Here is a 15,566-nt window from a genome sequence, read left to right as displayed (position 1 = left end):
ACCGCTCAGCCCGTACAGAGTGTGCGGAGCTCTCCTCCCGTCCAGCCCCCACCCTCTGAACCTGCGTGAACTGCTCCTCCAACAAGCTATTTTCAGGTCCACTCCCTAGAGCCTCCTTCCAGGAGACAGAGGACAGCTCTCCTTCACCTGGGAGCCACTGACAACTGCACCCTCACTTCTTCTCATTCTGTCTTCTGTCCTCGGCTCTGGGCATCTGAGTCCAGAAGGGCTGAAAGGGTTGATCTTTCTTAAACTCCAGTCTCCTTGAGTCCACTCCTTTCTCAACAAGAGCCAGTGTCTTTGGAGGACAAGAGCCACAGTGTCCTCTTTCTGCCCTGCGAGTGAGCAAGGTGGGTATACATGGAAGGAGCGTTTCTTCAGTATTTCAACATTACCCTTCACTGAGCCAAACAGCGGGTGCAACCAGGAAAGGCTCCCTGGGGGTGAAGAAATGCCTCTAGAAAGGGATGCCGTCAGAGCTGGGACCTGGTGGAGGAAAGGGGTGGCCATGTGGCAGCAGGAGAGGTCTTCCAGGAGAGAGGAGGGGCCTGGGGCCCTGCGGCCGCTCAGCAGGACCGAGGAGATGGTGAGAAATGAGGACCGAGGTGTTGGATGACCTGCTGATTCTCCTCCAGAGGAAGGTTGTTGTGGAAACCTGACCCAGAAGGAGAGGACAAAAGAGGCAAAGATGTTTTATTTGCTGGGATGATTTTCTACGAAGCCACCATCATGCCCTCCAGATGGGAAAGGGGGGAAACTGAGAATGGTAATTTTTAAAGAAGCAAAGTAACAGCTTTCAAGGATCATAAAGTGGCCACAGATTCTAAACTCCTGACCGTTTGCTCAAGGACTGGGGTAAAATGAATTTTATGATGTATCGTGCCAGATGCCTGCTGACGGCACCAAGGCCTCTGCCCTCCAGGAAGGCTCCAAGGACAGCCATGGGACACACGCTGTCCCCTGGGGGACAGGGGTCACTGAAAGAGTTCCCAGTTCTCCAGGTGCCTGTAACAGCCTTGAATTCATAACTCTCCTCTAAGTCAGAAGATGTTGATCCAGCTGCCAGGGTTAATTTAGGTATAGCTTCTCCTAGAAGAAAATGACCTAGTATGACCCCTGGAGTTTCTTTCCAGAGAGATGATGTGAAAGGTGATGATTTTTTCTGGCAGAGGCATGCTTTGCTCATGCACTCCACATAAAAGGGTTTTACTTGTCAAGGAAACTGAATCCAATGCAGCCAAACGTGCCCTGTGTGTGAAGAAATCTTACAAATGTGGTACTTGACAGAGGTGTGGAATTACTTGAGAACAAGTTCAAGGGCACAGAATCCCTTTAAACCTTCTTTCAGCTGTAATGAGTTGATAGATCATGTGAAAAAGCTTGCTGTGACACTGACTCACATCCTTCCACACTTTCTGAGCAGACAGAGCCCCCAAAAGCAGTGTCATAGTTTATTTTCCCATTATTTCTGTTTGGTTACCACTTAGCACATCCAAAATTGTTCTTAGCTAACATTCTGGGCTCCTGGCTGCAAAGTGCAGTCACTGCTGACAGCTCCACTCCATCTTCGCTGCAAGGATTTTAACACTGTGACCGCGAACAGGAGCTGGCGGGCTGAAGGGCGGGTCACAGCGGCCAGAGCCGGGGGAGGAGGGCTCACGGCCTCATCTGTGCTCCCCACACACGGCTTTATGTCATTTTCCACGTTCAAGATGCTACAGCCCCTGCCCTTTAGCAACAGCGACAGAATCGAAGGAAATGTTGACACAGTGTCCTCGGCTCTGCGGGAACTTGTGAGACGCAGCCAGGGGGCGAGGGGCGTTCCTGTCCTGCTTAGCGGGCATCGGAGGGTGGGCGCGGGGGGCAGGTGTTTATGAACAAGCTGCGCACTCTGAGATCTGATTTTAGCGAGGCTCACGGGAACCAGGAAGGAAACAGGCTGCCGAACGCAGCAGAAGGAGGAAGTATTAAAAAGCTATCCAGATAAGGGATTAATAACACGCACGGGCCCATAACAGATCACTTTTTTACAAGGTCTTTATTTATCAAGTATCTAAAACGCCATGTTATCACAAATATCAGTCTGCTTTGAAAAGCGATTTACAGCAGAATTCGTGACACGATGATGTACGCTTGTCCAAGGAACACTCAGCCTGGCGCCCGGGCGGCTGCACAGCGCGGCATCGGGGTGAGGGAGCCACGTGGCCCTCTCCGCCTGCAGAGCGGGACGCAGGGGGCACCCGCGACCTGTCAGGCCCCTCCCGTCTCCAAGGGTCCAAGGCAAGATGTGAGCTGACCCTGGAGGAGGTTGGCCCGTCTCTCCTGCGCTTCAGCCATACTCCACACACATGTCCTCCTGAAAGCCGGGAAGAGAAATACCAGCAGAGCCGACCTTCACTGCATTCACGTGACGGCTCTCCCACCGCAGTGAGCACACTGACGGGGGTCCAGCTCTGAGACGGGCCGTGGAAAAGGCAAGCTGCCCAATGATGCCTATGGCAGGGCGGCCCGAAAGCGGCATTGAGATCGGCGCCAGCCAGCTACAAGCCGTTCAGGGGGGCGCGTGTTAAAATACAGAGCTTGGGGAAGTGCGCCACCGTCAGAGAGGCATTCGCCCGTGGAGAAAGGGGAGAAACGTGACCAAAGAGGAACGGAAGGGGCTTTGAACTGTGTCTGGATTTTTACTAAAAAAATGACTCATGCAAAAAAAAACCCCAAAAACAACCTTCCCTGGTGCAGCCTTCCCTGTGGATGCAACCCCATCACCAGCCTCATGGACATCGGCCCACGGCAGACCTGCACCAAGGCTTGCACGCAGTGACACAGGAAGAAGATCTTGTTCACACCTGAGCCTCACGGATGCCGCTCTGCTCACGGCCGGTGTAGGTGATTCCCACACCGTGGTGCGCTCTCTCCCAGGGGAGCAGTCTCAAACAGGGCCGTCTTTCTGGGTGCTCTGTACGGTGACCGAGGGGCTTCCAAAGCCTTGGTTTCAACGAGCTCTCCGTAGTGTTCCGGAAGACACCAGTTACTGCCCATGGTGTTCCTAGATCTCAAGAACAAGAAATAAGCCAGGAACGTCCCTGTGGCCTACACTTTCTCCTCCTGCGAACCTAAAAGCTCCTTCGAATAACAAGGGCCTAAACTCTGCAGCATCTAAACTCTGCGAACAAACTAAACTCTGGTTTGCTGAGGCCACTGTCAGGGAAGGAGGCCCCTTCTCAAATGTCCTGAGACAGCGGTCAGGATCCTTCATCGGGACCGTTTCATAATTAGTCCGTTTACCCCTCACGCTCTGGATCCCTCAGAACGAAAGAACGCCAACGCACCTGAGTGTGGAGGTGGGAAGGGGGCCTGGCCCAGGCCAACAGCATTTTCCAGAAAATGTAACTCCAGAGTCAAAGCAGCTTAATGTTTGAAAAGGGAGAAAAAGGAAAGGGCCCACAACAACAACTGAAACTAAGCGTCTCCTTGAAGAGCCGGGAGGGCGGCACAGCCGGGACACACCTACCGCTCTGGGCGCTAGTGGCTCATCTGTCTCCCCCTTGGGGTAATATACCCCCAATACTCGCATCTATAAGATGCATAAGTCACTGCAGACCACAGAATACCATCTACTGTCCAAGTGTGTCTGTTCCGAGTGGCTAATGCACCTTAAGCTGTGCTGGTGACCACGAGGTGGCTTCTGAAGCTCCACCTCTGAGAAGAATGAGGTGAACCTGTGTCGTGGGATTAACAGAACACTGCATACAAGTGAGTGCACCGAAGACCCCCGAGGTTTTTTAAGTTTATGTATATTTATAGAAAAGCAAAACGTGTTGGAAGAATCAAACTCTTCTTGTGGACAGCTCTAGGGAGGAGGATTTGGCCTGGAAAAAAGGAAGATTCACTTGGTGTTTGCCCTTTTATACAGTTTATATTTTCTGTAGTTGATATGTATTATTTTATCCCTAAAAACTTCTTCAAGAGAAAAAACAGAAAGAAACGACATTCTCAGGCTTCATTGCTTACTAAGCTGGATAAAAGCTCCAATCTGTCTAATGCAAGTTTGTTGAATGAATTAAAAATATAGACTAGAATAAGAGAACTATCAAGTCCTGTGCGGAGCCTAACAGTAACAGCAGTTATTTCCCAGTATGACAGAAATACAGCTGCTACATCACAGTCTAAATATCTCTACTTTTCCAGAAGGAACAACAAATAAGCGATCAGGTTTAAGCACGCAAGTGGAGATCTTAGCAATTCTATGAAGAGCTAGCTGTATTTGGAAAAAGCCCAGCATTTTTAAGGCCCTGTCAAACCGTCTCTGGCATGAGGAAGCGTATAATATACCGATAAGCAAAGCAGCTCACTGAGCCTGCAACTACTCAACCTGTGAAGCCCTGGTCTCCCTTCCCTACAGGACTCGCCACCGGGACAAGTAGGGGCTCCTCCTCTTAGTGTTGCCGTGGTAACTGGTCGCCTAACAAACAAGCAGGAGCAGAGGGGAAATGTCGACCACGTTTCAAAAATACACCTTTAGTACTCGGATTGCTGAGCTGTCTTTTTTTTGTTGTTGTCTTTAAGGAAAAAAATTTTAGCAATAATTTCTATAGAACGAGAGACAAAAAGACAACTATCTTAACCAGTCATTGGTAGAAAAAATGCTCTATTCAGGGCGGCCCTAATGCTTTTGGCTCAAGAAAACACAGCGGAGTCTCGCCTACTAGCTTCTGGGGCCATAGGGAGTGTGGATGGGAGGTGGGCGGGGGCCATCCTGGGGAGGGACCCCCAGGGCTGAGTCTGCGTCCTTCTATCAGCAAGCATTTCCTACAGAGCAGCCGTCCAACACCAAGGTGTTGGTACATTTCTCCTGTGGGCAGAGCAGACTCAAACTTAGGTTTTACTTCCCTGAGAAACAGAACGGCACTTGGGCGCCTTCATGCCGTCCTTAGTGGTAAGCACTGAAACACAGGTTTCTCAGTCTTCATGCAAGAAAGAGTCCACATCAAACTGGACATGGCATTTCAGTAAATGTAAACACATTTCAGTCAGTTTTCACATTATCGTCAGGGTCTACAGAAGACCCTGAATACCATTCTTCCTTTTGGAAAAAGCTCATCTGTCAATTAAATGTTTTCCTCAGGTGTGGGACTGAAGCCCCAATTTCCACATTCCTCAAAAGAAAAAGTAGGGGTTCAGTCAGCTGTTCTCTTCATTTGCAATGAAGCAACGTCTCTGGTCTTGGCGTCCTCACTCTTGGATGGAGGAGTGGCGGATGGGCCTGTGGAAATCCTCGGGGTTGCTGACGTGCTCAGGTAAGTCGTAGCCTCTCAGGAAATGTCCACTGTTTTGCTGAGCAAAATAATACAGCTGCCTGGCTAGCAGAGGTTCGACCTTTAGTGAAAGATTGAAAAAAGCTGTTACTGAGCTCTTTTAACTAACGTCCTGTAATAACCCTCCACATCTACGGGTACAGTCAAGTCTAAAGCTAGGTGCTGTGACTCATCAAAACACGTCATACTGGGAGCCTCTGGAGAACTGACTTTCTGTGAGTCCTTGCATACACCAACCTATAAGCAGAATAGACTTAATTCTGGGTTTCAGTTGAAGGGAAAGGGAAAGATGGTACCTGTAAACCAGCCGCCGCTTGAAATTTACGTTAAACTAGGACTGAATGAAGCTAATCGGATAAAACGACCAAGTTAAAGGTAAATTTAAGGTAATCGGATAATTTAGGCCAATGGATTTATTTTTCCACATCTGCAGTTTGACGGGGATGAGGGGCTCAGTGATTTACAATTCATGGATGACCTGGTAATCTGTATATTTCTAAACCAAAGATAAAAGCAAGAAAGAAGCAAAACCAAACAGCAGCAAAACTGCTACTGTGGAAAAAGAGAAGCTAACTGACCCAAGATTCCTCTAGTTTGGTTATTAGCGTGGACCGCATTCACCAGAAAGTATCCAACATTCAGCTTTTCCTGAATTTGCAGCGCCTGGGAGATCCAAATGCTTTCAGCCAATCGATTGTGCTAGTAACGTGAGCCTTTATGTTATGTGACATAAAATGACTTAAGCGTCACTCATTTGCGGTAACTGAAGAAAACTAAATCCATAATAAAAGGAGCAGGACTCCTGGGTGCACACGCATCCATCCTCCATCAACGCGGGCTCACGGTCCCAGCTGGGGCTACGTCCTCATCAAGCCAGGCCGGTGTGTCCAAGCCCTGAGACTCAGACGCAGGGGCTCACCACCGCTTTCAGAGATGTTACTCACCAGGACCGAGACCGTTTAGTCCTTTGACAGTTGTTAACAAGAATCAGTTATTATATCAATAAATCTATCGATCGCTGGAGAGAATCCATGAGAAAACTCTGAAGTTTGTGGGGACTATATTTCTGTTTATGGGTTGGTTGTTTTTTGATTTTATAATCAAGAAGCAGGGGGTGTGTGTTTAAGATTAGATAGTGTTTTATTTCAGATTTCAATAAGGAACATTATTAGATGTGCCACAATGTTCATTGCAGCTCTATTTACAATAGCCAGGACATGGCAGCAACCTAAATGTCCATCGCCAGATGAATGGATAAGGAAGATGTGGCACATGTATACAATGGAATATTACTCAGCCATAAAAAGAAACGAAATTGAGCTATTTGTAGTGAGGTGGAAGGACCTAGAGTCTGTCATACAGAGGGAAGTAAGTCAGAAAGAGAAAAACAAATACCGTATGCTAACACATATATATGGAATCTAAAATAAAAATGGTGCTGATGAACCTAGGGGCAGGACGGGAATAAAGATGCAGACCTACTAGAGAACGGACTTGAGGACATGGGGAGGGGGAAGGGTAAGCTGGGACGAAGTGAGAGAGTGGCATGGATATATATACACTTCCAAATGTAAAACAGATAGCTAGTGGGAAGCAGCCACATAGCACAGGGAGACCAGCTCCGTGCTTTGTGACCGCCTGGAGGGGTGGGATAGGGAGGGTGGGAGGGAGATGCAAGAGGGAGGGGATATGGGGATATATGTATACGTATAGCTGATTCACTTTGTTATAAAGCAGAAACTAACACACCATTGTAAAGCAATTATACTCCAATAAAGATGTTAAAAAAAATAAAATAAAATCTGACTTGAATTCTGTTATTATTTGATGTAACTTTTTACCTGTTGCTGCCCATTACCTGGGCCCATTAATAACCCTTGCAGGTATGTAGCAATACAGAGTCTTCAAATTTCAGATTCAAAAATCTTAAGTATTCAAAACTCTGTTTTCTGTGGCAAATTAATGCTACATGTTATCTATCTAACCCTTTTTCTTTCCTTTTCTGTGAAAGATGTTTCCTTTGCACAGGTGAATGCGTCTTAAGCTCTGCTGGAGAACATGACCGTGGCCTGAGCGACTTGACGCCCTTGAGAGATTTCACGCCTCCAAATAGCACATGGCCCTTGGTTTCCAAAAATTAAATAGTTTCTAAAAATCCAGAGATAAAAGAGGATTTGGGGGGACATTAGGAGGGGGCCTACAAAATACTCAAGTCAGTGGACAGCTTCCCACTTAGGAAAAACTTTCCCTTCAAGTGAAGATCAGCTGGTTGGCATTTTAAAAGCAATATTAAACGTGAAGAATTTTAAAGGGCAACTTTTAGCATCATCCTTTGAAAACCCTGTAAAATGGGAATATGACAATTTCCTTGAAAAATAAAAAAGATGGGATGGGTGCCGCCCAGGGCTGGAGGTCACCCCCAGCGGTGATGAGCAGATGTCCAGGGCTGGGAGGCACATGGTCCTTGGGCTGCACCCCTGCACCACTCACTGGACACCTTCCCTCCCTCCATCCCCCTCTGCCCAGGTCCCTGGACACTTACTTCTCATCTGAACTCCTCTAAATGGGGCCCTGCCCCTGACGAGGGTCAGGGAAACTCAAACACCCGAAGGTGACTGGACACTCACGTGAGCAGTGATGAGCTTCCGTTGCCTCTGGGGATCTGGAAACTCTTCCCCGAAGCACAGCGTCACCTGGAACCTTGGCAGAGGCCGGCCATGGTGAGCAAAGGCTTGGAGCTCTGCAGAGAGTGCAAGAGAAACCGCTCAGAAAGCCAGCCGAGCGCTGGACGCAGGCTGGGGAGGGAGCCCACGCTGACCTGGAGGCCAGAGCAGGGGGGACAGTGGGAGCAGACGCAGGAGTGCGCACGCGCGTTCACGCGGGTCTCTCCCGCAGCCCCGCCTTCACTTCAAGGGGGCCACGCACCTTGCTCTGCAGCCTTGGACCCAGAGGAGGTGAGGGCAGCAGGAAGGGGTGAAGGAGGAAAAGGAAATGGAGCCGAAAGAGTCCCTCACACACGGAGAAAATGTGCTTTAAAATCAGACTTTTCTGACTTGAGCCAGGATGACTTAGAAACCTCATCTCAGAGCTGCCGAGCCCTCAAACCCGCGGTCCACGTGACTCGGGCACCACAGAATCTGGGAGGCTGAGCCCATCAGGGGCAGCCGTGGGTTTGAGATGGGAGGGCGGCGTTGGATGAAGCGCCGGGCCCACCTTTGTGGATGCGTGTCCCCAAGGCGCCTGCGTTCACCCTGACGGGACACTCTCCCTGCCCACCCTCAGGCCTCCGGCTGTCCTGCTTGTCCTCTAGGGTCAACGTCAGGTCCCCAGCAGAAGTGCGCTCACGCAGGCGCTAGCCCCTGTGCAGAGCTGCGGCTGCCGCCTTGTCAGACGTGAGCCGCTGCGCGGCGGGGCTGTCCCAGCAGCCTGCGGGGCCTGAATGGGTGGATCTCAAAGGTTTCCACTGTTCTCTTCAACCGAAGAAAAGTTTCTAGCTCACTCACTGGACCATTTGACTTCCTGCTTTTTTCTCTTCCAGAATTCAAATCAAACCTAACCGACTTCGGCAGAACGTGTGCAAAGCTTCCACAGTGCGAGGTGGGAGGTGACACCCACGCCTGCCGCGTTGGCACAGTTCTCTGAAAAAGTCGGCCGAGTTGCCTGGTAGCTCGAGAATGTTCGCGGGAATCCGCGACTGTGGGGCTGGTCTGCACAGCTGCAGCCTTTTAGTTCACAGTTTCCTCCTTGAACCTCAGTAAACACTTCAAGATAAGAGGTTGCCCTGGGCACAGAGGAAGCAGCCAAGCCAGAGCAGCTCTTGGTCGCAAGCATGAGCGAGCACACCGCCCCGGGAGGCCGACTGCCGGCATCCCGCCTGCCAGAGAAGCGGGCCCCTTCCCTGGATGAAGCCCCCGGCCCAGCATGTCTTCTGCTTCCAAGACCCACGGCCTTGGAGGAGATCCAAAGGCAGGGCTCTTTCAGACCCCAGAGGTACGGCCCTCGGCCCCTCCTTGGAGCCCCCCTCGGTCCACATGCTGGGCCCCAGGATGGACAGAACAGTCCGCTCGGAGGCAGCTCGCGGCTTGGGTCGGGAGGGGCTGCCTGGAGACCAGAGCCCCAGCTCTCCCTCTTCCTCCCGTTTTGCCTCTGGGGTAGGGTGGGTCATCCAGGGACATGTTTGTTTGGAGCAGCAAGAGAATTTGGAGGAGCCTGAGCAAATGTGGGCCACTTGAGCCCCAAAGGCTGAGCGAGTGTCTGGTGGTGGAGCTCACAGGTGCTCTGTGCTTCACGTGAACTGAATCACGAAGCAGCTTCAGGGAAAGGAGGGGCCCGTGACAGCCCAACGACATAGGGTGTTCCTGAGGACGCGCCTGTATGAGAAGAGTTAAGAATGAGGTTGAGGAAGGACGGGCAGTAGCCAGCAGGGCAACCGCTTCTCCGTCCAGAAGCAGCACTGTGAATGGGGACAGCTAAGTGGAAACTCTGGACCACCTTCCACCAGAAGGTGGCCGAAGGCCTCACAAAAGCCGGCCCAGGGCTGACTGAATTGTCATGAAATCAAAACTAGGAAAACAAAACCTACTGGTTCTGGAAAATGTGACTTGAAACCTAGAAACAACTCAAAGCCGTCTCATAATTTCCCCTCTGCAAAATCAGTTCAACACGCTCGCCGTGGTCCCAGCTGCTGGAAAGCATCTGCTCGGGGTTGATACGTCTCAGAACCACGGACGCTCACAGTGTACTTAGAACCCTATGATTTTTCTAGGACCCTTAAAAGAGCTGAAACACCAACAGGTGTGCTTGCTGAGAACACACTGGCCGGTGAAGTATGAAGCTTGTTAGTTGGTGAGTATTGGATGAATCCCGGCGCTTCAAGACCTCAGCCTGAACCACAGCCCCCGACAATCCCCCTCCACAGCCCTTCTGATGGGGCGGCAGGAGGACCAACAGGAGACCTACTCTGGGATCGGGCCCCGCGGGCTCAGGGCCTCACAGAAGGAAGACCTGCTGGGAGTGGCCTGCGGCCATCGCCCCCTGTGGCAGGCGTGCCGTCGCCAGCTCCATCCTCCCCAAGCCTCACAGGTAGGGCCCATTCCGGCAGACACACGCCACCTCACCTGATAAGAACTGCTGCGTGTCAAAGAGCTTGCAGGCCTGGTCTCTCTCCAGCTTGTTGGGCCGGTCGCTGCACAGTGCCAGGGGCCCGTCCCAGTAGACCCTGCTCTGGCACAGCCTCTTGGCGTAAAGCCCGTCGGGGGCCATCCAGAGGACCACGCCCCTTTCCAGGTGGCTCAGCAGCTTCTCGATGTTCTTCCTCTGGCCATTGTCCTCCGGGTAGGGAAAGAGGACCTGGTCCAGGCTGCTGGCGTCATAGGTGTGGGCGTGGGAGAGCCGGCAGCCTTCGGGGCTGGATGTGGTCAGCTCTTTCACCAGGACTTCCCGGTAGTACAGGCAGATGTGGAGCCGGCAGTCTGCAAACACAGACCTGTCGGGGTCAGTGCTAAGGAGTCAAGGTGCTGGTGCCCACCAGGATGCCAAATGACTGCCCAGAGCAAAGTGTCCTTGGTGGGACGCTCGTAAGAAGGGGCCTGGGGGGGCGGATGTTGAAAGGCCTTACGTCCCTCCCGGAGACTCACCCCGTGGTGGAGAAGTTCTGTACGAGTCTGGGTAATGTCCTCTAGCTCAGCATTTTCCAAATGTATGGGACATCGATTTTTGGGGGCGGGGGAAGAGCACAGGGGCGGTGATGGCAACACTTAGGTCTAATACAGCGAGTCATGTGCCACCGAACGAAAGTTCATTTTAAGCACAGCAATCAGTTTTGAGTTTGGAAGAAGTAAACCCTAAGTTTAAATAATTTCTACCAGCAAAAAGAGTACAACGGTGCTTCAGAAAAAAAGCAAATATGTCCACATATCCAAAACTACCCTAAAATATCAATAGGATGCCAGTTACATTAAAAAAATTATACACATCCAAGTACGCATTGAAGTTTTGGGAAGCATAAGCCTTGACAGTGGTGATCTCTGGGTGGTGGGACTATGACGTTTCTATTTTCCATTTTTTGCTTTTCTGATTTCTAAATTATTTTTCCACTGTATACGTACCACTTGTATAGTAAAATTACCTCGTGAGGGAAACGTCCCAAGCGTAAAGTCCGCTGAGACCCGCTTCGCTTTGTGTTTGAGTCTGAGGCTGGCTCTAGAACTGTGCTTCTCAAACACTAAACGAGATGAACTCATTTTTGAAACTTTGCTGATTTTAGAACCTTCTTTAAAATGCGACCCATGGGCTGAAAGGACCAAGCCAGGTTTGCCAAGGGCCACTGACCTGAAGTGCCAAAGGGCTTCCCGAGAGGCAACAGCTCCCACAGTAACTGTGGGGTTCAAACCTGAGCGGGTGGCAGTCCTCTGATCAACGGGCCAGGCTGGTAACTAGTCTGTACTGCGCACACCCAGAGAAACCCACAAAAGCCTCTCATCCCTCAAGGGCAGGTTTTGAGACTCAAACAACCCACATCACTGCCTCAAGCCTCCTCTGTGACTCCTGCCGCTGTGAACCCCAAGGAGTGGGTGTCGGCCACTCGAGGTTTCATTTCACTGAACGTCATCAGAAATCACGAGGTCACGGGGATATAAATAGCTGTTTATTTCCTACTCTTCAGGCACCCACACAAGTCTTATGTGCTCAAGAAAAGGGTTTGAAAGTTCCTAAAAACAAACAGGCGTTTCTGCTCAGAAACCTCTCCTCCCTCCACTGTCCAGGAGCAGCTAAGAAGGAAGGCAGCAAGCTTCCCTCAGAGTCTCAGAACCAAAAGGAGCCTAACAGTGGGCCAGCTCCCCTGGGTGCAAGGAAGGGCCCCCAGCTCTCCTCTCCTGAAACCTTGAGAATTCAGCTTATGTTTTCTGTCGCTGATTTTCAAAGGGGGCAAGGTGAGAATTCTGCAGCTTAAGCTATCCATTTTCAATATACGCAAATCTCATTTTAAAGCAATCAGAACATTATCTAAAAAGTAAATCTACATACACTACACGTGCTCGGTAAACCTCAGGTATCTTCCTTAAAACAGGCGAGACCGCCGAGGTATGGGGATTCCTTTAGCGAAGAGACTCTAAGAGCCAGATCTGATCTGTATTTGTTTGCAAGACACATGATGCAAGGTGCTCCTCACTGAGGCACCAAGTGTGATGAGGACGGAGAACCCAGAGCTCGCGTCCCGGGACACCGATGGGGCCAACTGTTTGTTTGTGGCTAAGCCTGCAGGCCTCTCGGTGCTGACTGTGCTAACCTCGTTCTCCCAGCTGGGAGTCAGAGGCGTCCACCCGCTCCAGGCCCCAGCTGAGCTCACCAACCCCACGAATCCACCCAAAGGCGAGGGGACCCTCACAGACGCCGCCTCCGGGGAGCCCCACTCACCTGAGAGGGCCAAGGCTTCGGCAGACCTTATGCTTGGCTCTATGGGGATCCCGGGGGCCTGGGACTCGGGCGGGGCACAAGCATAAAAGGTTCCTGTCACCTGGCAACCTGCATTTGCAAATAAAAATCAGATGCGGCCTAGACAGAGCCCCTCGGAGGCAGAGGGAGCGGAGGCGGCTCCCTGAGGGGGGCCCGCGGGTCCCCGGGGGTGCACCAGCCCGGTGGGGGAGGGCCTGGGCCCTCGAGAGGCAAGGAGGCCGAGGTCCAGTCGGGAAAACCAAGGCTGAAGGAGGGAGGAGCCTTTTCACAGCCGGAGGGAAATTGGAGTCGCCCTCTGTCATTTTCTTCCTCCCTCCCTCCCTCCCTTCTTTCCTTCCTTCCTTCCCTTTTTTGCTAGTCAACACCTCCGCGCCTCACATCATTACCTGTGTGTGTGTGCGTGCACGCTGAGAACATTTCAGACCTACTTTCCTAGCAACTTTCAGTACAGCAGAGCATTGCTAACTGTGCTCGCCAGGCTGAAGCCCAGAACGTATTCATCTCCTAACTGAAGTTTGTGCCGTTTGACCAACATTCCTCCGTCACTGATACGCAGGGTAACCGAGGCTCAGAGAGAGCGTGATTCACCCCCGTTCACACAGCAAGTTCGCGGCAGAGCTGTGAGCCCAGGTCTCTCTACGTGAGATCTGACGCCCAACAGCCGGATCAAAACCCTGCCCGTGGCTTTGTCCGCATTCCCTTCGCCGCTGCTTCTGGAACCAGGAGGGGCTGAGCCGTGTCCCTGCCGGCACAGCTGCCGTGTGCTGTGTTAAATGTCAGCAGAGAAAGTATGTGGTAGAACCTGGTTGTGCGGGCGCGTCATCTAATGTCACTTATGCTTCAAGATGTGTCCACCAGTCGATTCTCTCACAGCTCTAGGCGTTGTCTCTTCACCAGGGTCACTAGTTCAGCAGAGCTCATGCCCTGGACCCGGGTCTGAATTCCAGAAACCCGTCCAACGTCAGCTGATTCCCTCACTACAGTACGGAAAACAAACCTTCACTGCAAATCACTCTTGAGAAGCTAATACAACCGAATTCTCAGCCTTTTTGTAAACACGCCACTCAATACAAATCTTAAATAATGGCATACATCTTCAATCCCACAAGCCAAGAGTGACCCGGACCCGGCTGGAAAAAGGAGAAAATACTCCCAGGACACACAAGACCATCTGTGTGTTGACTGAGCTCAGGATTTCTATTTCAATAACAGCTCAAAAGTCCTGCAAGCTTGTGCTTTCCTGCACGAACGTACTGTGTGAAATCTCCTCTGCACTTAGCAAATCAGTGCTTTCGCTGAGAGATCTCATCCTGACGTCTGGGGAAGGCCTCCGGGGGACCACATCTAATCTAGTCCAGCGCCAACACCGACCGGGCGCCCTTTTGGGGAGAGCTTTTCTGTTTTCTTCATAGTATTTATTCATCCCCTTCTTACTATCACCTCTAATCCCAGTGACAACTGCCGTGGGCACACCACTGCCTGAGAGAAATCCACCAGCGCGATGATCTCCTGGTGTCCCTGTGGAGGGGTGCCTGGGCTCAGCTGCAGGACGCTGACTTCACAGAAGTGTAGACAGAGACAGTCAGCGTTAAGGGACAGTCTAGTCTTCTCTGGGAAGACTGACAAAACCGACTACTTTTTGCCCAAGATTAAAACATAAACTTTAAGATTATTCAGGAAGGCAGAAACATGTTAACTTATTAAGTAGCTAATTTAAAACATATAGCCAACCCGTCTGAAACCTGACACCCCGTCCTGCGTGGCCTGGCCCCGGAGCTGGGAGATCTGGAGTTGAACCCAGCCCTCACTCTCACCGTAGCTTCGGACACGTTGCTTGCATTCTGTGAGCGAATCCCTAGACAAAACAGGGCGGTTTTCAGGGGCCTGGCGAGATCCCTGCAATGCTTAGAGAAGGTTCCACGAGGCAGCCCGAGCCTGGGTCCTGGCACACAGCAGACCAGGCGTCAGTGAACCTCGGTGTCCTCCTCTGGGGGCCTTTTCCCTCCTTCACCGCATGCGGGGCCTTTCCTAGCGGCTCGGAGGAGGTGAGAGCCGTGGGACGGCACAGACGACAGACCAGGCGGGGCCAGGCCCTCTGGCCACAGGAACTGCCCCAGCTCCCTCCTTACCGTTTTCACAGGCTGGGCCTTGCCAGTGGTGGCTGCGAGGCCCGAAGGTCACAGGACACTGGTACGGAGTCTCCGGGTGGGGCTGATCAGGGACGAACTCTCTCCAGCCTCGGTCGTGGGGCGGAATCATGTAGGTGTGAGCCTGCTGGAAGGGCCAGAGGGGAGCTGGGCGGAGAGCGACCAGCCCGGGGATGGCCTCGGGGAGCCCCCAGACTCCTCGGGAGCTCCCTTATCTTCCAAAGAGGCTTGGTGGAAACCCGCCATGAAGAACCAAAAGGCACAATGGAGACAGTGTTGTAAAGTGATGACCTATGTGAGGCTTCATCATATGGGTAAACCTGGCACCAAAGTACCGCAGGGAAATGTGCCTTCCTTTACCAGCACAGTGAATAAAACAGAGCTGTGATTCACATCAGAAGCGTCTGCAGGGATCAGCTGCCCTGCGGTTTCACATGATAAAGCCCTGCTCCCAAAATCTTGGACTCTAAGGTCGGTTTCCCAGATTTCAGAGTCTAACCGACAGGCAGACACACCCACCCTCCCCTCCCTAACTTCCAACCAGCAACACCAGGTGGAAACTGAGACGTTCATCCAATGACCCGGGATTTGGTTTGGCAGATTGACAAAGAGCAGAAACGGAGTTCTGCTGCTTTGCTTGTAGGTCTCT

At 51.6% G+C, this 15,566-nt stretch overlaps 1 protein-coding gene across 1 annotated transcript in view; it reads right to left on the bottom strand.

The window, feature by feature from the left end:
• Positions 1–2,023: 2,023 nt before the first annotated feature.
• The window catches only part of IRF4 (interferon regulatory factor 4), a 17,742-nt gene continuing 4,199 nt past the window's right edge, over positions 2,024–15,566 (bottom strand). The window contains exons 5-9 of the mRNA XM_024766405.1: positions 14,900–15,064; positions 12,732–12,839; positions 10,433–10,786; positions 7,943–8,055; positions 2,024–5,376 (exon numbers count right to left, since the gene is read on the bottom strand). Of these exons, the coding sequence (XP_024622173.1) occupies positions 5,233–5,376; positions 7,943–8,055; positions 10,433–10,786; positions 12,732–12,839; positions 14,900–15,064 (884 nt within the window). The 3' untranslated portion in view covers positions 2,024–5,232. The remainder of the gene's footprint in view (positions 5,377–7,942; positions 8,056–10,432; positions 10,787–12,731; positions 12,840–14,899; positions 15,065–15,566) is intronic.

The sequence above is a fragment of the Neophocaena asiaeorientalis genome, unplaced genomic scaffold, assembly GCF_003031525.2.
Source record: "Neophocaena asiaeorientalis asiaeorientalis breed wild unplaced genomic scaffold, Neophocaena_asiaeorientalis_V1.1 scaffold8, whole genome shotgun sequence".
Classification (NCBI taxonomy): domain Eukaryota; kingdom Metazoa; phylum Chordata; class Mammalia; order Artiodactyla; family Phocoenidae; genus Neophocaena; species Neophocaena asiaeorientalis.
Note: the sequence above shows the minus strand (reverse complement) of the source record. Positions and strands in the feature narration are given on the sequence as shown.